At 44.5% G+C, this 21,958-nt stretch overlaps 2 protein-coding genes across 6 annotated transcripts in view; one reads left to right on the top strand and one right to left on the bottom strand.

Moving 5' to 3' along the window:
- LOC142575728 (uncharacterized) overlaps positions 1-16,562 on the top strand; it is a 105,430-nt gene extending 88,868 nt beyond the window's left edge. Inside the window, exons 3-8 of the mRNA XM_075685317.1 lie at positions 1,884-1,946; positions 4,669-4,818; positions 5,700-5,756; positions 9,316-9,400; positions 13,486-13,544; positions 16,305-16,562. Of these exons, the coding sequence (XP_075541432.1) occupies positions 1,884-1,946; positions 4,669-4,818; positions 5,700-5,756; positions 9,316-9,400; positions 13,486-13,544; positions 16,305-16,324 (434 nt within the window). The 3' untranslated portion in view covers positions 16,325-16,562. The remainder of the gene's footprint in view (positions 1-1,883; positions 1,947-4,668; positions 4,819-5,699; positions 5,757-9,315; positions 9,401-13,485; positions 13,545-16,304) is intronic.
- The window catches only part of Pex2 (peroxisomal biogenesis factor 2), an 88,390-nt gene continuing 82,637 nt past the window's right edge, over positions 16,206-21,958 (bottom strand). For 3 of the 5 annotated variants that reach the window (XM_075685321.1, XM_075685319.1, XM_075685322.1), the window contains exons 8-10: positions 21,625-21,831; positions 19,271-19,412; positions 16,206-16,455 (exon numbers count right to left, since the gene is read on the bottom strand). In XM_075685321.1, coding sequence (XP_075541436.1) covers positions 19,308-19,412; positions 21,625-21,831 — 312 coding nt within the window. In that variant the 3' untranslated portion in view covers positions 16,206-16,455; positions 19,271-19,307. Of the gene's footprint in view, positions 16,456-18,764; positions 19,153-19,270; positions 19,413-21,624; positions 21,832-21,958 lie in introns of those variants that run through there. The other 2 variants (XR_012826706.1, XM_075685320.1) reach the window with 2 other exon arrangements.

Below are 21,958 nucleotides of genomic sequence, written 5' to 3'. Positions count from 1 at the left end.
TACAGCTATAGCGGAATCGGCACACGCACGCGGACTGGGATCGAGGCTTAGGAGACAAGAGGTAGAGGGGTGCGGGGTCGCGTGGGACGAATATGAAAGGAACGTCGCAACCGGGCGCGTCACGCGAAACTACGCTTTTTTTTTTTCCGGAAGTCTTGAGGGCAAAGACGCAAAGTGGAGAAAAAGAAAAGACAGTCGAACGACGACGGGACATATAATCTAAACGTCACCTCGTGCGGCCTTTCTCACACGCTATATTCGGTGTCGTTGCGCGCGCCTGTTGGCTGTTGTTCCTCGAAAGCACCATAGAGAAGGCTGAAGCCCTCTGCCTTCTGCATACATGTTTGCACCAGTCTGTAAAGCGTAAACATAAAAAACTTTTTTTTTTCAATATAGCGTCCATCGCTTCCCTCAAGATCTTCTCAATCAGCGACTCGCTCGACAGCAAAGCCTTTGAGATAAACGGGCAGCCTTTCTCTCTGCGAGGCAGCGTGTTTGACAGAACGGAGGCCACTGCTATCCGAAGAGCACAAACACCCCATATTCCCACGGCCCACATTATATATATATATATACACACACACCACGTACGTACAAGGCCTTCCCGGAAGTTCCCGCTGCACTCGCTGCTGCAGGGACCAGGGCAGAGACGATAACAGAGGGCAGGTAACATAGAGGAGGAGAAAAAGAGTAGAGGATGGACTAGGAAGATGGAGAATCATGTCCACACGGACATGATTCTCCGTTTTCGTTAGAGGTGCAGGAGAGCACTCCGTGGTGTACGAGGGGGGGGGGGGGGGTCGCACATCCCACTAAATCGGCCCACCATAATCTGTAACCGCCTCTCACCCCCCCGCTCCCCTTTCTGACTACAGGACGCGTTTTCTGCCCTCCAAAACCGACCCCCAGAACCAGAAAAAATGGTTCGATCCCCCCCCCCCCCCCCCCGATAATTCACCGAGGCAATGGTGGAGCCTTCTGGTACAGCGCACCGGAAAGGGACCCAATCTGAAGCACCCTACCAACGCGTAATAGGCTCAGAAAAAAAAAAAAAAAACCCTACGGGTGAGCAAATACTCCAAATTTTGAATATAATTCCGATATAATCATCGCTAATCGATTTATGGAAACGCGGCCGATTCAGGGTATGGGAAGGCACCATACCTACATATACACACATAAATGCAGGGACTTCAGACAGCCAGTTTTTCTTTTTTTGCTTGTGTGTTCGTTTGTTTCCTTTTTTATCGTACGAAAGAGCTGTCGGCAACCATGCTTTTGCGAAAGCGCGCGCTTTAGGGAATAAAAGAAGGCGGCGAGAGGGGGGGGGAGGCGATTGCACACCATCATTCACTGGATCACACTGGATCATTTATTAGGCTTTGTATATGTATATATATATATAAACACTTACACGTCCTTACGCGGAATTCTACGCCTGCACACGGGTGATAAGCTTGCATGCAGGCTTTGCGAATGCGCCCACTTTAAGACGGGGTTGTTTCGAACAGCTGCCACGCCTCCTTAATTGGAAGGCCACTTTACTCCAGCATACTGCGCATCTTGCTTCCATACGTATAAGAGCCCCACCTTTTTCCCCTACAATAACTCGACAGGGATTATTATGAAGTCCATATATATATATATATATATATATATATATATATATATATATATATATATATATATATATATATATATATATATATATATATATATATATATATATATAGCGCTGTCAGAACGAAAAGGAGACGGCCGCAGAATTTATTTCAGGCGCGGTGAATTTTGTGCAACGATTATATATATATCCAAGTTATATCGTACAGCTCCGCGCAATGTATCACCTTTCTTTACTCTTTTTCCCCCTCACTCCTTTTCAGTTATCGACTGGACGAAAGAGGTTCGCCCGAGCAACGGCACAAGGACGTCGAATCACTTCACGGGTGAGCCGTATACTTGCGACTGTGTTTCCGTGGCTCATATATATATATATATATATATATATATATATATATATATATATATATATATATATATATATATATATAGTTGGACGGGTTTTGATGCTGCGGACGTCCGCGGGCATTAGATTGGGTTCCATGCAGAGTTTACTTTTATGCGTTTGTTGGGTTAATGCGGAAGTACGAATGCCACGTGGTATGGGGAAGTACACACCCACGCACTGACCGAAGAGTGCGGTGGGAGGCCATGCTATGCGACCCGGATCCCTCCAGCAGACAGCGTAGCAGCAGCCCGATTGAACGGGCACGGAAAGACGGCCGTGACTCGCTGCTATGCCTGGATTAAGGAGGCCGCCCACCTGTATAGGACGCAGAGTGCGCTTGTTCAAAATTAAAAGTATATTCTCTGTCTCTTCGAGTATTGCGGCCTTTTACATTTATAAGGACGCCGAAAAGAAATGTTCGATCAGAATTTAGATTGATGAGGTATACATATTCTTTCAAAACTTTACTTTCCTTAATTCCATTTTCTTTCTTTTTTAGTTTTGTGGCGGAACCCCGGCGTCAGTGTATGTTGGTGTGGCATCACGGGTTTTTAGGTATATGTATATTGTATTCATTCTGCAGAAGCCAGTAGCTTAACCCATAGCATGCTTCAAGAGCTAGGTTATATAATAACCTAGCTCTTGAAGCGTGCTATAGGTTAAGCTACTGGCTTCTGCAGAATTAATAAAATGTAGTAGTCCCGTGTGTGCGTGTGTGTGTGACGTCCCGGACGGTTGCGAGTCAAGTTAGGCTTAACGTGGTATTTCTGTCGCAGTGAATATGTCATGGCAGCTCGACGCACGCGTGGCAATAGAGCTTCGGCGACGATCTACAAGGGTGCAGTGGCAAGCGCATCGCTGTCCAAGTCGAGCAAAATTTGCATATCCAGTTACGGTCGTTTCCATGACTTGACGCCAGAAACTGGTCGGCTTATTGCTAGATAATAATAATAATAATAATAATAATAATAATAATAATAATAATAATAATAATAATAATAATAATAATAATAAAATTATTATTATTATTATTATTATTATTATTATACAAACTGCAGAAGCACAGGCACTGTGGGAGCCAATGTTATGCAAAGTATTTTGCATATTGGACGCATAACTGGCTATCTAGCTTCATTTGGGGTTCCGCGAAAGGTTAACCGATGGAGCAACATGCCCGTGTGGTATAGAGTGTACGCATGCCCTCCTCCTCGCTCCCAGTGGGGGAGAAAGAGAGAAGGGTAGGGCGAGAAATACGAGAGCGTGTTTGTGACAAGCATGTCAATTACGACGACAAGACGACTTTCCTAACCTAACCAGACGCAAGAAATGTCAACTGATGGAGCAACATGTCCGTGTGGGCATAGAGAGTCAGCATGCTCTCCTCCTCGCTCCCAGTGGGGAGAAGTGAAATGTAGGGCGAGAAATGTGAGCGTTTGTGACATGCATGGCAATTACGACGACGACTTACCTAACCTAACCAGACGCAAAAAAAAAAAAAAATCTCCGTATGCTTGGTTGCCCCTGAGCTTCTCTCTTTCGTATGGTCATGGCCGAGCTGCGTTTCTTGACGAATTCGAGAGGAACTTGAATGGTGCCCGCTCCGTTCACAACATATTAATAGTGCAATAGCCATATCTGACTTCGTGCCATCTCACGTCGACCAATTAAAGTGCACGAGGAAGAAAAAAAAAAAACACCGACGATTACGATCCTCCCTAATGCGAAATTTGAGCGCAGCTGCATACGTGTTTTCATTTCACAATATACGGAGACACCGCACCGAGTGGCAGAGCCACGACACGCGGCGCTACATATACACCGGTCACACAGCTGTCGCTTCCCAGCAACTGCAGCTTATATGCGGTATTTCCCTTTACCGGCAAACGCTTGCGACGAAAGTTATGCGCAAAGGCGATCTTTCTGGTTCTTCTTTTTTCTTTCCTCCGCACGGCGGTGCTCCCGCTGTCGCGGACGTGAGCGCCATCTGGTGGTGCTTCAAGCTGACTTCCTCCACTTCCCTACTCATGCTTCCGCTGCACCCTCCTCCTCCGATTTCCTCCTCACACTCTCGCCGTATTTCTTCCCCCGCTGCGCGTTCGCTCTTTCACCTTTCGCTGTGCTCTTTCGCTCTGTTACGTCGCCGAGGCACGCCGACGCTCAAAGCAGGGACGGGCGCCCGACAGCTGCGCCCGAGAGCTGCGCTCTAAAATGACCATAATTAAGCACCGTGCACAGCAGCTCGTCTTGCAATGCACCCAAAGTGAAACGCGCCGCCATTGAAACATGACGTCATTAAGGGTGGCATATATATTCTCAACGGGCAATTCTAAAGTGATTCGGTTATTCTTAATTGTTAGCGTTACTGCATTGTCGTAACATTGCAACGCTGGTAAAAATTACGTAACGGACATTTGTGTTTCGATGTGTTCGCGGGTGTAAAGTGAAAATATCGCGTGGGCGTTTGATTAGCAGACGACAACGCCGAGAACGCCTTACGACGTCTGCTGGTTGCGATCGAGCGCACCGCAGCAGGCGTTCGCGCCCCCTGCCTTCAGCATCCACAGTGCTGACCTGCTTAACAGAACTACCTAGACGGCGCAGAATGCAAGGCTGAACCTAACTGTACCAGTAAAGCACTACGTGCACGCGTGTCTGTGCAGGTATTGCATGCAGCACGGCGCCAGCGTACGCGCCCGCAGCTCCGCTGCAGTGCCCCGAGGGCATGGTGTGCGTCACCAAGGACGTCGGAGACCCGCTCACCGGACAGCCCAGCCTGGGCGAGTGCATCGTCGACCCGCACGCAAGGACAAGTGAGTGCGCTTTTTTGCGTGTATTGTACAGGGTCATTTGGCCTTCATGACAATTAACCCTCGCAAGGACAACGCAAGAAAGCAAGTGCTAATTGCCGGCCATGACACTCACCACAGTGGTGCGGCTCCGTATTTAAATTTCGACCGTCTGGGCTTACTTTAACGTACATGCTCAAAGTGCACGAGCATTGTTGCATTCCTTTTCCATCAGAACAGGGACCCGCCGCTGAAGGGAAATGAACTATCCACTTCATCTGTAGCGGCAGATACGTGCCATACTCACTAAGCCACCGCAAAGGTTCCTCCCCACATTAAAAGAAACATTTAACTAGCACTGGCATAACAGAAAAAGCTGTGCCGTGGACTTCTACACAGCATGGCCACAGGCAGTTGTATGCCACCAGCTAGGACAGATGAAAGCATATACTTCGCAAATTGCAGCACATTGATCTCCCACTGAACACTTTTCATGCAAGAGCTAGCTTTCTCTACCACAAAAGCAAGACTCGCGTTTTTTCTTTAGTAATTATAATTTATCATTATTTACTGGTGGCATTTTGCATCCCAAAGCAACAACCGGATCGCAAGAAAAAAAAGAGGAAAAATAATGGTGTTCTACTACGTGCCAGAAATACGTTCTGATTATGATGCACGCCGTACTGGAGAACTCTGAACTAATTTCGACCACAACAAAGTTCTTTGCTGTGCGGCTGAATCTAAGTACAGGAGTGTTAGTGAATTTTAGTGAATGTGGCCTTGCCACCGATCTTTCGTTTTTGCGTCTATTCTGACTTACTGAGACTTCTCTCAGTAATATATATATATATATTTGTGTCCCTTTAAGCATGCTAATCATCCCTGACCAATTATTTTCGTCGCAGCACTGCCCTCTGGTGATGGCAGCCAATCACAACTGGAGAGCTTGGGCAGTGAAACAGGTGAGCCTGTCGGCCATGGACAAGCACTTGATTTTGATATATCATCTAACAAATGCTGTGCCCGAAGTTAGTAAGTCTATTGTATGTGCAAATGTTCCTTGTAGTGACATAATCAATATATGAGAGCGAGTACCAGCAAAACAGCGTCTGCTACAGTAAGCATTTTGCTCGCTACATTGTCTGTCGAGGGCGTGGCAAGACCAGCCACGACATGACGTGTGGTTGTCAATAATTTAGACTTGCACTCAACATCACTATAGCTTGACTAGGTACGCAGCATGCATCTACTTTGCGAAAGCGAAAACGTTTGTCTAAAAGGTGATGATGCCATAGTGGAGGATTACAGGGTAACTTATAGGTTATAGGTCAAACATCTGGAGTTTGGTGTGTGGCCATTGTTGTCTTCATTTCATTTTATTTCCCCAAAAGAAAAAAAAAACTGCTCCTGGAGAGGTCCATTTGGCTAAAAGCTGTTATGGACAGCTTGAGTGGGTTGATGAACCCTTTGCAAGGCAGTTGGGACAACAAAAAGAGCCAACAAAAGAGACAACAAAAATCACAATACATAATGTTCATCATGGCTGATATTAAATACAGCTCACTTCCATTAATTTGATATTGATGGGACCGACAAAATTGACCCAATTATTCAGCAGACTGAATTAATATAAGAGGCCACTTCTAACCCACTCGAAGGCCAATTTTAGTATGCCCCCAAATTAAATGCGCACCCAGTTGTTTTGGGTTCATAGTACAGAACAATGTGCACTTAAACTTATTGTGCACCAAATCTTGTTTTTAAAAAAAAATAAGGAACATGGCAGGTTTCCAATTATGGCAATCGCAAATATTGTGAAAACTGTAGAGTCTGCACTTAATGTCCATCGTCGTCAATCTCAAGCTCTTCTTTATTACTGCACATGGACTACAACATGTCGTCCTCCATGTGGTCCACTGTGTTTAATACTCCGTATTATTTTAATGACTCCACAACCATCACGATTGCAATAGTGGCCTACACCTGGATTAACCACTTCAACATTTCGTCCTGCTATGCGTTCCAAGTCTCTGGAGTGCCAAAAAATGTAAAGTGCTACTGTATCCACTACCTTTAGCATGTAAAGTAAGCCTCTTGATTAAAGCGAGCGTCTCGAATCTGGCAGTCTTGGTACCATTAGGCAGCATACGTGGGTTTACTAGCCACGTGTGCACGCCTAAGTTTGCATACTATGTGATGACATCAGGCAAAACAGGTTGCTCGGCGACATCCAACTGCCGTGGCCATGCGTGGCACTGGCCAACACTCCCAGGGCCAGATCTCGCACACATAGATACACAAGATGGCATTCAGATTTGTATCCGCTGCCGTAGCCTGACTGGTCGTACAACGCACGCGCATGCGGAGGTTGTGGGTTTGGATCCGGCCAGCGGTATGTTACCCTTTTGTCCGTTTTCATTTTCCCTTTTCCTCATCAGTTTCTACATTTCTATTTCAACCATAGCTGATTTCCCCTATGCGTTCCTTGGCTTCATTGTCTGATGGCTTTACATGGTTGCGATTAAAAAAAAAATCGATCCCCCTTGGTATTCCTTATTCTTGTTTATTAAAGCCTGAAGGTAATGCATCACTGTTGCCACCCTAAACAAACACTTCTTCTGCTGGCTTCTTGTGATGACGATGGTAATGACAGTGACTCCGATGGCGGGCTGTAGCTAATGGCTTAAACACAATTTCTGTCTCCATATGCGAATGACCCGCACAGAAAAAGATTTCCAGCAGAAACCATTTCAGGATGGCTGGTAACGTTAATGCGATTAGCCCTGAAGCGATGTAGTGATACACCCTTTGCCACTGCCGAAACATGTCATGTATGCAGTCTGTACTGTAGCAGGACTCCTCTCTTGCACTTCCCTTTGGACCCGCTGTGCTACAAGCGGGGCCGCCGTTAATATTGTGCGTGGTGCGTTTTTTAAATATATATATATATATATATATATTCAGACGTGATTGCCGGAATACATGTGACGCAGATTCCATTCCTCCCACCACTGGAGAAATTATAAAGTACTACTTTCTACGTAATTGAAGAGCAGCGCATACAAATCTGGCACATACCCAGCCACCATTGGTGCCGATATTGGGGTGAGTCAAGTTTGCATCATGCAGTGAAGGCCAATTTCAGAATTGAAGTAACGTAATTTTGGGCCCATAGGCAAGTACTACAAGTAGTGCCATGACAAGTAGTACCATATACAAGTACTACAAGTACAAAAACCTTCAGTTCTGGGTGGCACCAGAACTTGTTCCTTTAATTTGAATAAGGTGCCATGTGGCATATGAGCGTAACTAAATGGCATAAAAATGCGAACATTTGTCAGGTAAAAATCGCAATGGTGGGAATGGACTATATTAGCACATGCTCAACAGCAAAATGCCCCACTCGGCAAGCCACTGCAATGAAGAGCCTCTTGTATTTTTGAAGACTACCTTTGAAATTGCCTTTCTTTTTTAGCGCGAACTAATAAGTTCTGGATCTCGAACAGCACAGTAGCCTATGTATAAGGGACACCATATTGGATGGCTTTGGATTCATCTCGACAACTCGGTGGCTCATTTATCATTCACCTAAATGCAAGCATGGGAGGGGAGGAGGGGGGTGCATTCTGCCCCAACCAGATAGCAGCCCTCCTCCACCACCACCACCACCACCACCACATCTGGCCACTGAACTCCTAACTTCATCCTCAACGACATGCCATCGGGGCCACTGATCCACATTTGTGGGCTTTCACTCCGTGTATGTTCAGAATCACTGAAACGTGTTCAAACATACATGTACTGACACTTTCTTTTTGTTCCATCTTTTACAATGTTAGAATGCAGCTGCAGTGGTTGGTTGCTGAACTCACAATATGCATGTTCCACATAACACTGTGGGAACAGTTGCAGGTAAAGATAGACAATACTATTATGTGCAGCAATAGAATACCTTGGTCACATGGGGCACTTTTAAATGCGATCTAGCCCGATCAAGATTGAATTTCTTGATCATGATTGGCTCCCTTCTATAACTTGTGCAAATGAGCCAATCGGTGTCGAGGAATTAAATTTCTATTGGGCTTGATGGTGTTTGAAAGTGCCCCGTGTGACATTGGTACCAGACGTGCAATTTACAAAGATTTTAATTTATTTATTTAGTTATTTACGCTTTGTCTACATCACCACAAGGCATTGCATAGGGGAGAGAGGTAGCACAGAACATAGCGTAGCACAAATGACAACCAATTATGGCCAGTATACAACAATTATGCAAATTAAGCAAAAAAATCACACATGAAACAGTAAATACATAATTAAAAAGATTTACCAGTGTCCACGTTATCGCAGGAAGAGAAAAACAGATCATCACGAGTTGTAGTAACAGCATTTTCTGGGAGCTGGTTCTACTCCTGTATTGCCTCTAAAATTGCTTTGCTCACATTGCTCAGAACTTGAGATCGAACAAAATACATTGTGGAGCCTGCTTAATGCTTTATTTTTGTTCCTCTTTTCATGCAGTTTTCCTTCCTGGTGGCTGCATTCTAACCAAAGAGCAATACAAGAGCATGGAAGAGTTCAAGCAGAAGCCATACATCACTGGATGGTAAGGCAGTGTCATTGAAGCCACACCATGAATACATCAGTGACAACACGTGTTTATTTATAAAAGCTTATGTATGTTCTACGCAACAGAAGTCCACCAGAAGCACAATAAAATGTGCCTTGCAACAACAGCCATACTGGATGCATAATATTTAATTTCACCCCATTCTAAGGCACTTTTCAGCATCCTACGCATATGCACATTCAGTGAGTTTTCAGGCATATTAGCTTCTTGTGAGAGTGTATGTAAAATTTTCTTCATCAAGATAATGGATGTGACTGACTTATTTCAAAGAGCTGCCTTCAAAATTCACTAGTCGAATACTATAGTAACATAGTGCGATCCATGACCTGTCTTATAGGCGGCAGTTCTTGCTGCTTAAGTTAGGTATACCCTCTCTATTTTCGTACACTAGAATCGTTTCATACGAAAACAGCAGTGAGAGTGCCGCACAAGCTCCGAATAGAAGCAACCGAATCTGCAAAGGACCTTCTACATAAGCGTCGTCCGTGGGAGGCAAACACAAGAAAGCTGTAGATAGCTCATGTCAAATGAAACAACATCAATAAGACAGCTCATGTGCTAACCAATCATAAAGCGTACTGACTGCACTAACACATAGTGCCTTTTGTTCTAATTTGTTCAGCATGAAAGTGGTGCAGGGTATCTAAAAAAAAGTTATGCAGATTCCACGCACTCTGGGAATCTATGTTATGCGTAGCATTTTGCAGGTACCTGGCCATCTGGTACTGTTTGAGGTCTCGGCAGAAAACACACACACACGCGCACGAACAGGTGGATCAATGTGTTCCTGTACATTGAGTAGTTGTTTGTGTGGGTCGTGAGCATATGTGTGCGTGACAACAGCAACATAACGCCAACCCTGTTATAGACGATCGTATGATGGCAGTGGCATGATTTATGCATTGGCCGTAGGATGTGAGCCTATGACATGGTGAGTGCCGGGTTCTACATGGGTAGCGGATGAACGTAAGTGAGAGACACATGGACGGTGACGTCATCAGTGACTATGTGTTATGCAATCGTACGCAGTACATATTGCTATTTCATGTGGCGTACATTTACATCGCGTTGTAGTGAAACGGCTTTTAACGAAATAATGGCCATAATGAAAGAATTGTAATTTGAAAGTCCCCATAGAAACCCATGTGTTTAAAATTTCATTTTAATGAAAAGAGATTCATTGGTCAATGGATATAACTAAAAATCTTCATTCCAAAATCGCACCTAACAAGCCATTTTGTACACAACATATAGATTTCTTAAATTGCGCGACACGTTACGGCCCTCCAATGTGGCCGTTCATATCTCCTGCGGTGGCCCCTCATCATCCGGCAACGCTCCAAGCCAAGCCAAGCTGGCCAAGCAGCCAAGCCACTCCGTCCGTTGTGTGCAGTGCGCACTGCCAGCCGAGTGCCGCACGCCTTTGTTTGCGTTGTTCCGTACGCTGTCCAGTGCTTTTTCAGCTGTGTCGCCAGTTTCACGAGAGAGAAATGAACGGCAGCAGCAACAGCAGCAGCTTGAAGCTAAAACGGAAAGTTATCACCTTGGATCAGAAGGCAGCCATAATTAGGGCTGTTGCGTCAGGCATGAAGAAAACTCAAGTGGCCAAGGAGTTCGGCATCACACCTAGTACCCTTTCTACAATCCTCAGCAGCAAAGAAGTCATCGCTGGCGCTGTCGCACATGGCGTGAAAGGTAGTCGGAAGAAGCGGCGGTCTCCTGCCTTTGAAGCCGTGGAATATGCGCTGTTCAAGTGGTTTTTGAATGCAAGGGCTGCTAATTTGCCCGTGAGTGGGGCACTGCTCCAGAGAAAAGCGATAGACTTTGCTTGCATCATGGGCTGCGACAGCTTTGTTGCAAGCGGTGGCTGGTTGCAGCGTTTTAACGAGCGCCGCGATATCGTTGGCAGAGTCGTCACTGGCGAGTCCCAGGCCGTCGATAATGAAACTGCAGCGGCGTGGGTGAAAGCTAACGTTGGTCCTCTCCTTGAATAGCACAAAGAGAAGGATGTGTTCAATGCTGACGGAACAGCTCTCTTCTACCAAATGTTACCACAGAAGACCCTATCATTAAAAGGTGAGCTCGGTCATGGCGGGAAACCTAGTAAGGTCCACGTCACTGTGCTCCTTTGTACGAATATGGACGGATCGGAGAAGATGCCACCTTTAGTGATAGGAAAAAGCGCGTCGCCACGATGCTTTAATGGAAAGAGGCGACTTCAACCGCAGTATTTAACAAACTGGAAAGCCTGGATGACAAGGGAAGTTTTTGTGGGATGGCTGCGTGACTGGGACGAGAAGTTGAAGAGGCAGAATCGCAAGATATGCCTTTTCTTGGACAACTGAGCTGCCCACCACACTACTGCTACGCTGACGAACATCGAACTTTGGTTCTTGCCCCGGACCTGCACGGCAGTGGTACAGTGCCTTGATCAAGGCGTGATAATGTCATAAGGCTGGATACCGGACGCAGAAGATAGACCGACTTGTGTTAAACATGCAGTTGAACCACGACACGAAGGTTTATTTGTATATGACAATAGAGATGCTTAATGCGGCATGGATGGATGTGACAGCCAGTACCATCGCCAACTGCTTTCGACGTGCATCATTTGATGCCAACGAAAGCAACCCTGACACCGACGACTCAATGGACTGAATAGCCTTACTTGGTGGTGCTGCTGTATCAGACGAAGCTTTAGCGTCATGGAGGGTGCTCCACGATGCCGGTGTCGTGTGTGAAGATGAAACCTTCTGGGACTACGTGAGCGTAGATGCCGACGTTCTGGCAATGGAGGGGCTGACAGACGACGATTTTGTGCTTGCTGCCTGAGAGCATGAAGGAAGTGATGATGAAGGTGCCGCAGGGGGCAACGACACTCAGCCCTGTGCTTACAATGTACCGACATCGTCCCAGGCGCTGTACGCGGTGGACCTGCTGCACCGCTACTTCAGCTGCCACGAAGACAGTGCAGATGGGCTTGAGATAGCTGCTGCTGCCATGAAGTTCATCCTATGGTTAAAGAAGATACAGCAGCGAAGCATAACCGATTATTTTGCGATGTCAACATGAAAGGTTCGCACTATCGACATGGAAGGCAATAAAACCAGTCCTTATGTGTTTGATTTCAGTTTCTCCCTGTGTGCAATATCGGTAAGGACGATTAGCACTTGCCGTGGATGCAGCCACTCGGCCGCGACGGGAGCTGATACCTCGGCGATGGCTTACCTGTAGTAAGTGCACGCTCGTGTGCAATAAATTAGTCTCAAATTATTGGTCAGTGGCTATAACAAACTAACGTTTATAACAAACAAAATTTAGCGCCCTTTCGACTTCGTTATAATGAGATTTAAGTGTATGTTGAAACGATGATGGCATTTGTACTTCAGCGAAGAAATGTTAAAACTCGATTAACTTGGGTGATCATGAGGTCTGCACAATGTCGCACGCTATTTTCGTAGCATAAGCTGCTATGAGCAAAGTACAAGGCAAAGTCCCAAAGCCCAGGGCCAGTCCCAAAGATAGCGCAGTCTAACAGGGCCCCTCTAAGTGCGAGCTATCACGAGGGATGAAGACAACAAAGTGGCACAGCAGGAAAGCGCCGAGTGTTTCAAAGAACTGGCTGGCTTTAGAATGAGAGAAGCATGCTTGCGTTCATGGCCTAATGGTTAGAACACCTGGCAGCTGTGCTTCGACAGCAGAGGTTCGATTCCCACATCAGTCACATTGCATTTAATTTTCCTTAAAGCGAGGCGAAACAGGAACCAACCTACCTACCTATTGCAAAGTGCCGAGAATGAGGCAAAGAATGCTTTGCATTAGAAACTGTGCCTAGATGCGATAGGATATATGGGGTACCTAAATTTGAGTTGATGCGGTGCATGCAAGCAAAGTCTTGTGAATCTGGCCTAAATTATCTATCTTGAGGTCCCCAAAACTTGTAACATGTATAAACAAACAACTCAAGTTTTGCAGACATTAATATCTCAGATAAATCACTCAGAGTGCACATGCCAGTGAGGGTGACCCAGATTGCTTAAGTGTGTGTTTTGTTCTTACAGTACTTGCAAGCAAGGCTCCGTGGAATGCAAGATCTCAACAGAAAAAAGCTTTGATCGCAGTAAGTATGCCTTGTGCTGCGGTGCATTACAAAAGAAGACACAAGACCAAACCATGAATTCTTTTTTTTCCCATGTTGCTATTGAAGAGATGTTAATAAGAAATACATTTTATTTGTACATTAGATTTGTAAGATATACAAATTCATTAGTTTCAACGTGAGTTGAGTCTGGATGCTCCAGGAAGAAGGCAAAAATGAAAAATGGGCAGTAGTGCCACCTTTAATATTTTAGCCCCATCAATTCACAATGCCACAGAAATTTATTAACATTTCTCGGAGTTTGTCCTTCTCCCAATAGAGAAGAATTATGTTGCATTCAAAAATAGATACACAATGAGTTCTAATGAACACAAAAACAAATTTTGATATTCATCAAATAGCCTCAACTATCGAGGCTGCCGTTTCATGAACCACACAAAAATCATACACAAATTTAAATAGTCTAACACCTGTGCTTTCGACTTTATGGCTTCTTTCCGCTCCTGAATATCCATGTGCAGTTATGATGCTAGGGATCTGAGCTTGGTAATATTTACCAAGCAACTTTACTTGCATTTTTGTTTGCTTAAAAAGGTCCTGGCAAAGGCTTTGGCATGCGTCAACAAAATGAACAGTGCAGTAGTCAGAACTGCTGTGCGAGGGCGTGACCAGACTACCCATTGCACTGAGGAATGGAATGAACACCACAGTTAGCCATTAGCCAATAGATGCATGTCTGAAGACAATAGAAACATGAAAGATCCTTAAACTGGAGATGACGACTAAAACAGCATCTCCTTCTCCCTTTCCTGCCCTCCAAGTTTCATGGCCATCAGTCACAGGACTTGAGCCGATTTTTTTATGAAACCAAATGCAAAGAGAAGAACGGAGAATTGCTGTCCCAGATTACAGTGAACGTTCAGCCACTGTTACTGTACCAAAAGTGGCATGGTAACAGCGGAGTTGTCAAACTTGCGGGTGAGGCCAGGCCATACACAAAGCTACATGCTTGCTTGCTCCTTCAAGCTTTGAAAAGTAGCTTTTGAAAACTTAACCACATGTATCAATCTTCACTTTCAAAAAATTAATGATAGAGAAGTCTTTATTTCCCTGCATGAAATGTAATGGCAGCACGGTCACATCTTTGTGATGTCCCATGCTCAGCATCTTGTCTCTTTGAAGGGTCATATACAGTCATCGGCATTTGTAGTAATCAAGCGCACTTTCTAGACAAGACAACTAAAATAAGTGAACATGAGAGCCACCCAGCTTTGTTCCTTCTGGTAGTTTCAGCATTTGTCTCACTTGACATAAGGTTTTTTTTAAGTGCATTGTTTCTGCTTAATCTGCGCACAATCACAATCCTGTACATCCAAGCATAAAAATATGCACACTATACCTGTGGGCAACTTTCTGTGGCAATGAAGGAAAAGCCAAGTAGTCCGACAGTGTTTCGTAGTGCTTTTGGTTTCTTGGAGAAGGTACTGAATCAACATAGCTTCTACCATGCCATGATTTCACATTTACCCAAACGCAAAAGAGAAACGCAGGAAAATAAGTCAAATTCAACACTCAGTAATGAATTTTGTGTTGTAGTATTGCTATTGTGAATAATATGCTAACGTTTTCTCTTCTCCAGCTTGAACTAACGGGGATGAGAATGTGGGACATTTTTGAGGAGCACTCTTGTGTACACCTTGCCTTTGTAGCTTTTCTTTCAATGCTACAGAAAGTTGCCTGCGAGCATACCTAAGTCCTTGAATGTTGCATATGCACAATGAAAAAGAAGTAAAATAATTTAATTGGAATGTTCCTTATCACAGTGTATAAACTTTCAGTGAGCAGGGTGGGCACAAAAAATATATCAAGTATAAAAGTTGCCAAGCCCACTCCACAGACATGTAACGATAATTATCGTGCCAATGAACTGCTAATCGTATATGTAATGTATCGTTAAAATATCATTAGCAGTTAAAGGGACAGTAAAGCGAAACAATAAATCACTTTAGACTAATGAAGCATTGTTTGAGAACCCTGCAGGCAGTCATTTAAAAAAAATAGTTTGATTATTAGGTGAGAAAATGAAGGTCCAAGTATCAATATTTGAATTTCGCGCCGAAACCCCAGCGCCGGTACGTCAGCATGACGTCAGGGATTCCAAAGTATGTTTTCGCATTTGGGCCGCATTGGCTGAACAAAGGTTCCCGAAACTTGCCATGTTTAATATTTGGCTCCTTTAGAACACAATGTAGTCAATCTGTACCGTTATATATAATTAGTAGGCCCTAGAAGATGCCATCAAAATCCATGACGTCCCAGCCCCCAGGTGCGAGAACTTGCGTAGGCGTCGCCACCCGTATTTCGTTCTTGCGCTTTTTCTGGCTTGCCAAACGTCTTATCGTTGTAAGAGTGGTGTTTTTGGTGTTCATCATCATCATCATCATCATCATCAGCCTGGTTACGCCCACTGCAGGGCAAAGGCCTCTCCCATACTTCTCCAACAACCCCGGTCATGTACTAATTGTGGCCATGCCGTCCCTGCAAACTTCTTAATCTCATCCGCCCACCTAACTTTCTGCCGCCCCCTGCTACGCTTCCCTTCCCTTGGGATCCAGTCCGTAACCCAGGGATGGTGGTGGATTTTTGGTGTTGTAGAACAGTAATTTACTAATGCAGAAGAAATCATTTTTCACTTTAGTGTCCCTTTAATGTAGGTGCTTTACATCTAAAGCAGCACATTCACATTTGGAGCGAGCTCACTGTGCTATTCTTTCTCTGCAGAACGGCCAAAGAAGCGGTGATGACCAGCGCTCCCGAGGAAAACATCTTGGAATCCATCTGTACATAGTGTACATAGCGTGTGGAAAGCAGTATGGTGTCCTTTTGCTGTCCAAGATATTGGCTCTACACCAGTGCTGAGAGCAGTATCAACCTGTATGAGAGACGAGAGACGAAGAATTGTGATGTTGGCGCTGCGAAGCCCTTAAGAATTTACGCCTGGGGCTGGGATAATACAGTGATTCTTTTTGTTTGATTACACCTCATTCATACTAGTGTCAGCTGGTGCTATCGGTCGCACGAGATCACTTCCAGTAGCAAGGAGGCGCAAAAAGAGTTGCAGCAAAACAGGAACCGAACCTGCTGAAAATGTTTCTTTAGGCAGGCTCATGGGACACTGTGGAGCCGTGAACAGACAAAGAAAAGAGTGAGAATTATAATGAAAATGGTGCCGAATAACAAGCAGGTCTTTATCTAGTTTCCTCCTGAAGAGATGGACAATGCAAATAAAGAGAAAGTAGAAGAACAAAAAAAGAAAATTTGCTAAGAAAGGAAGTAGTGCTCTGGAGGTGAGACTCTGGCATGCTACTTCCTTATGTAGACAAAACAAACAAACTAGACAAGCAACAAGTTTCATTAAGTCTTTCATTGCTGTTATTGTCCTCTAATTTGTTTTATTATTCTATAGTGCTTCATTTTGATTATTGTTTTTGCTGTCTGCTAACATTGTACAGGGATCAAAATTGAAATGCAAACAATTTCAAAACGGCACCAATGCATGCTTAGAAACTAGCTACAGAATTATTACACATAACATTTTCATGTTTTTACGCTTAAAATGCATTTGCTGCTGTTCGTGTGTCAATTTGTGAGTATCGTACACTCGTCATAAATGTCAAAGGGAATCTAGTTTTATTCAAATGCCCTCAGAGGCTAAACACATATGCCCTCCATAAAGGTATTTAATGAGACTAAATGTTCGACAGTAAAACTTACTGTTACGTATCACCTTCCTACATTTCAACCCATACATCATGAGTTATCATTTAAAAAGAAAATTGCTGTAAGAAAAAAAAACAACAACAGTATATCTTTGCAATGCCTCCTTTACTAGATGCCCACCGCGTTGCTCGCTTTGCCATTGTAGCAGCAGTTCCCTCAGTTCAGCATCCGTGAGGCAGCGCTCGTTGCCATTTCAACTTACGGCGGATGTGGCAGCGGCGGCTGAATGCATCCGCCGGCATGTTATATGCGCGGGTGTCTGTTAGTGAGCGCTATCACGGGCCTCAGAGACGGTGATGGATGCCATGGTAATCTCAGAGGCCGCAGCACATGATCTAAGTTGCAGGCGTTCGCCATGAGAGGCGCTCGTTGCCTTTTCGCGGAGGAGAGAAAAGGGAGAGGGCCCGGAACCGAGATTACCGAACAACGCGGCAGGCATCTAGTAAAGGAGGCATTGATCTTTGTGAATCCCTGCATTATTCCAGCCCAGAAGAGTGGGATAGGCCAGGCATTGAATGTGCTAGCCTTTCTGCTTATGTCTGACACAGGAAAGATGTTTCCATAGTTTCCATGTCAGTAAAGAAGTATTGTTGGTTGTGATGGCTGGGGAAAACAACAGGGGCAATGCATTTAATTTTTTTCATTTTACGCTGTTATGAGCAGAAGGCGCTTTGTGTGCTGGTTGTGATCGACGTACTGAGACACAAAACATCTTATAGTGAGCACAACTGTTCAGCTGCAAGGAGGAGAGAGTGAGTTCATTGCAGTGTCCTTGTCAGAGTGAGGTCAAGAACCTTTTCGTGTGGTTGGCCACTGTCTATACTGTACAGCACATCGCAGTTCATGCTTATGTGTCACAAATTACCCTGGCAGCTGTGTCAAATTTTCCAAACTCACTTATGTCAAATCATGGGCGAATTGCCATTTGGTCTACCTGGCACCATCTCGCAGGGGAGGACTAGTAACAGTGAAAAATAAGGGAACCATTTTACTGGTAAGCCTCGCTCAGCAGAGGATTAGTGGAAGACAACAGGTAAGCTCTTCGTCCGGATCAACCTGACATAGTAGTTCTGCGGAAACCCGTAAGGTGGAGAGAAGTAATGAATAAAGGGAAAATCAGACATACACCCGTTTGTAGCAATTGCTACAAACGGGTGGATGTCTACAAAGGATGTCTACAAAGGGCTACAAAGGAAACCCAAACGAGCTCTTCTTCACGATCAACCCGAAGAAGAGCTCACCTGCTGCTGCCTGCCGCTACTCCCTCTGCGCAAAAGGGCAACTCGGTGCAGGAATCACGGAAGTATTAATGGCCTCTCTCTACTGGCTGGCATCTCTCACCAGGGGATTAGCAATGAGACAACGAGTCAGGTCCATTTCAAGTTAAACCTGAAGAAGAGCTCACCCTATGTCTTCTTGTAATCTTTCTGTTGCGTAAGGATGGCAGAGTGCAGCATGAGGCATTAGTAGGATTGAATAAGTGGGGTTTTTGCTCTCTGAGATGCACAGCCAATTAACACTCCTGCTTTGCTGATGAGACCTATAGTTTCTCCTGCACTGCATCGAACTGGTAAGATAAAGCAGTATATGTATATAGATCTTGCTGACCACGCGGAGGGTTAGTGTTCCACCCACAATTGCCTCTAAAAAGCAAAGCGTGACTTAGACTTCGGTAATCGTTAAGTGACCATGCTATAATGTTCGTGACAGCTTCTGTTTGGTTTCGAAACTGATCTGCTTTCGTCACCAAACCTCATAAAAGCCAAAACAGACCTGTGCACTGTCTTTGGCAAGCCAATGTTTCTTCAGAGAAAAGACCACGCTCCAACAACTCTCTGACAATGTGCCACTGTATAGAAAGCAAGGTTGATTAATTTCAAATTGTGTATATCTTGTTGAGTTTTTGAGTCAGAAAAGCAGAACACGAATAAATAAGAATTCATTTTGAAAAAAAGAAAAAAGCCTGCCTGAATATCTTTCAATGGATCACTTGTCTTTGCTTCATCAGCTCGTGCCGAAGGGAAGTGCTGCTTTTCTGATGTTCTCCAGCCCCAGAGAGGGGCAATTACAGAGTGGACAAGAGTATTTTGCATCAGCTGTGACTTGGCTCTGTAAGAAGAAAACAAAAAAGTAAGGTGTCATGCATCCTGTCAAAAAAATAACTACACCTCTGATGTTGCTGCTGCATCAGAGACTTGCAGAAGTCATTATTGTTCACGCTCGATACACATTAGTGGCCGTGACTGAGGCGGCTTATTGTCGGTGGTGAACTGCTTGCACACCTTCGTAACGCGCAGTCATACAACAATGCTGGTAGCATATGTGCAATTAAGGTCTGTGTCTTCTGATTTCGTTTTCCCTGCATCATGTGAAAGGTATGTGGCTCTGTGTGGGCATTCAATTGCAATGACAAGATAAAAGCCGCTTAACACTTGAAAGGCTGTTGACTTTTGCTGTGGAGCGCAAGGCTGCCAACATGACTCCTAGATGTGTCGGGTGGCAAAGCACAAGAACGGCTGCTAATAACGCAGTGTACACTAGGGGAGGCCGGATGGGCAGCAATTGACCCAGGGACCATATTGTGTAACAATTATTTTCATTTTCTATTATTCTTGTCGTTCATCATTGGCTCGCATTATTCTTCGCTATTGACAGTGTTGGCCACTTGCTGCAACATGCGATAGATAAGAAATGAATAGGAACAAATGTAAATATTTCTTATAATATCTGGCCTTTGATTCCACCTTTTCAATGGCATCTTTTATAGCCCAGATGTAGCTCTCGGTCGTTGCCAAACTGAATGTTATTCAGTCAAGAGCACCAATACAAGGTATGCTTACACTGATGTGTCTCGTATAAGACTGTAGAATACCTGCCAACTTGTGAACTTCAAAATTAGTAAAAATGCTGCAGGCATGACATAAAGGGAGGGTGAGGATCAGCACTTATTTTTTTAAGGCTTGACCTAAGCACACACACTTTGCGTGATACGTACGCATCTTACTAACATTGATTTACATTTAGAGACAGCATACAAGTAGCAGTAGCAAACTTGGAACAGCAGCAACTTAGAAACAACGCATTGTTTGCGTTGCCACAACAACATTCATGGCAACGAACACGCACAGGAAGCAGGACAGGTTTCAGTTTGCAGCATGGTGGTGAAAACAATGAGTGTTACTGTGCCAGAGAAACGGCCCAGCTACAAGAGACGCGCAGTTGAGGGAAGTGGGTTAATTTTGACCATGGTCGTCTTCACTTTCTGCCTCGACTGAAGTACACAACGTGCACAGGACTAATTTCAACTGTGGGTTTTCGGTGTTTGCTGTGACTGAAATGCGGCTCCCAAAGACAGAAATAGAATCTGCAACCCCAAGCTCATTAGTGGGATGCCTTAGCTATTACGGTTGTTCAACACTTCACAGTGCAAGCGTGCATTTCAAGTCCTCTAGTGACTTTCTTCAAAGCGATTCACATAATAACCTGAGTTACCAGAGAGCTTTAGCTTGTCCATAAATGTATTAGTGTTTATGGAATAGTGAATTACTGGGTAGGTGTACAACAAGAACAATGCTGGTAGCGACATGTTGCAGATGCAGTGTTTAACCAGAGAGCACACAAAAATAATATTACTGTGACCTATCATACCATACTTTACTCCTAGTATAAAACTTTGGTAGTTACATAATCGTTAACATGCAGTCCCTTTGTTAATTTTCTTTGACAAGAACATTCACAAAACAACAACAAAAAAAAGGAAGAAGACGAAGAAAGCTTTTGAGGCACACTGTTGTTGGACAAAGCGTCACAAGATCTTGCTGCCAGCATTAGTACTGTCGTCCATGGCTTCGGTAACTTGGTAATCTGTTAATGGTAATAAGCTTGTGGACAAGCCAAAACTCTGTTATATTTAATGTTACAATGTTCTCATAAAGCGGCGGCACTCAATCTCCCATAGCCAGCAAGAAAAAACATCTGCAATCACTTTATGATTCAAAGAGTAAAGCCTAACACAATCATTGGTGGGAGCAATGGGTGAGAAAGAGCTGCTTAAGCATGCCTACGTGCACCCACATGGGCACACACACATTTTTTAATAACTGTCTTGTTTTCTCTTCCCATTCTGTATATCTTTAGACTGTATATCATGCTCGAATAGCAAGACAGCCTAAACGAGAAAATACTATTACACAAGGATAGGTCTGGAAAAGCTACGCATGCATTGTCCATCCATATTTTTCATCAGTTAACGTAAGCAATGGGGCAAGCAGTGGTACACAACATTGCAACCTAGCCTGTACATTCTAGCTGAGCAACTTACCGCAATGCAATAGTAGCAGAAGACGTGCTTGCAACCAATCTCGTGTGGCTGTGTGGGACAGCTGCCGCAGATTCCACACTCGGCCATGTCTCTCTGCGTCCTCTCGCTTGGATTCGTTGAACGCGACTTACGACGCAGTAATTTCCGACTCACAAAGTTCTTGGCAGGGTACACATTGACCAAAGGAAGAAGAAAGCCAATGAACTCCTGCAGAAATGTGCGACAGAGGAAAGCAACATCAGGTGTTGAAGAAAGCGAAGTATGTAGCTGAACCTATACAATATACAAAGTCAGGCATTCATGAGCACCTACAAATTAAACCACACTGTGGCAG

This window comes from Dermacentor variabilis, chromosome 3 (genome assembly GCF_050947875.1).
Source record: "Dermacentor variabilis isolate Ectoservices chromosome 3, ASM5094787v1, whole genome shotgun sequence".
Classification (NCBI taxonomy): Eukaryota; Metazoa; Arthropoda; class Arachnida; order Ixodida; family Ixodidae; genus Dermacentor; species Dermacentor variabilis.
This window is presented reverse-complemented; position numbering and strand designations above follow the sequence as displayed.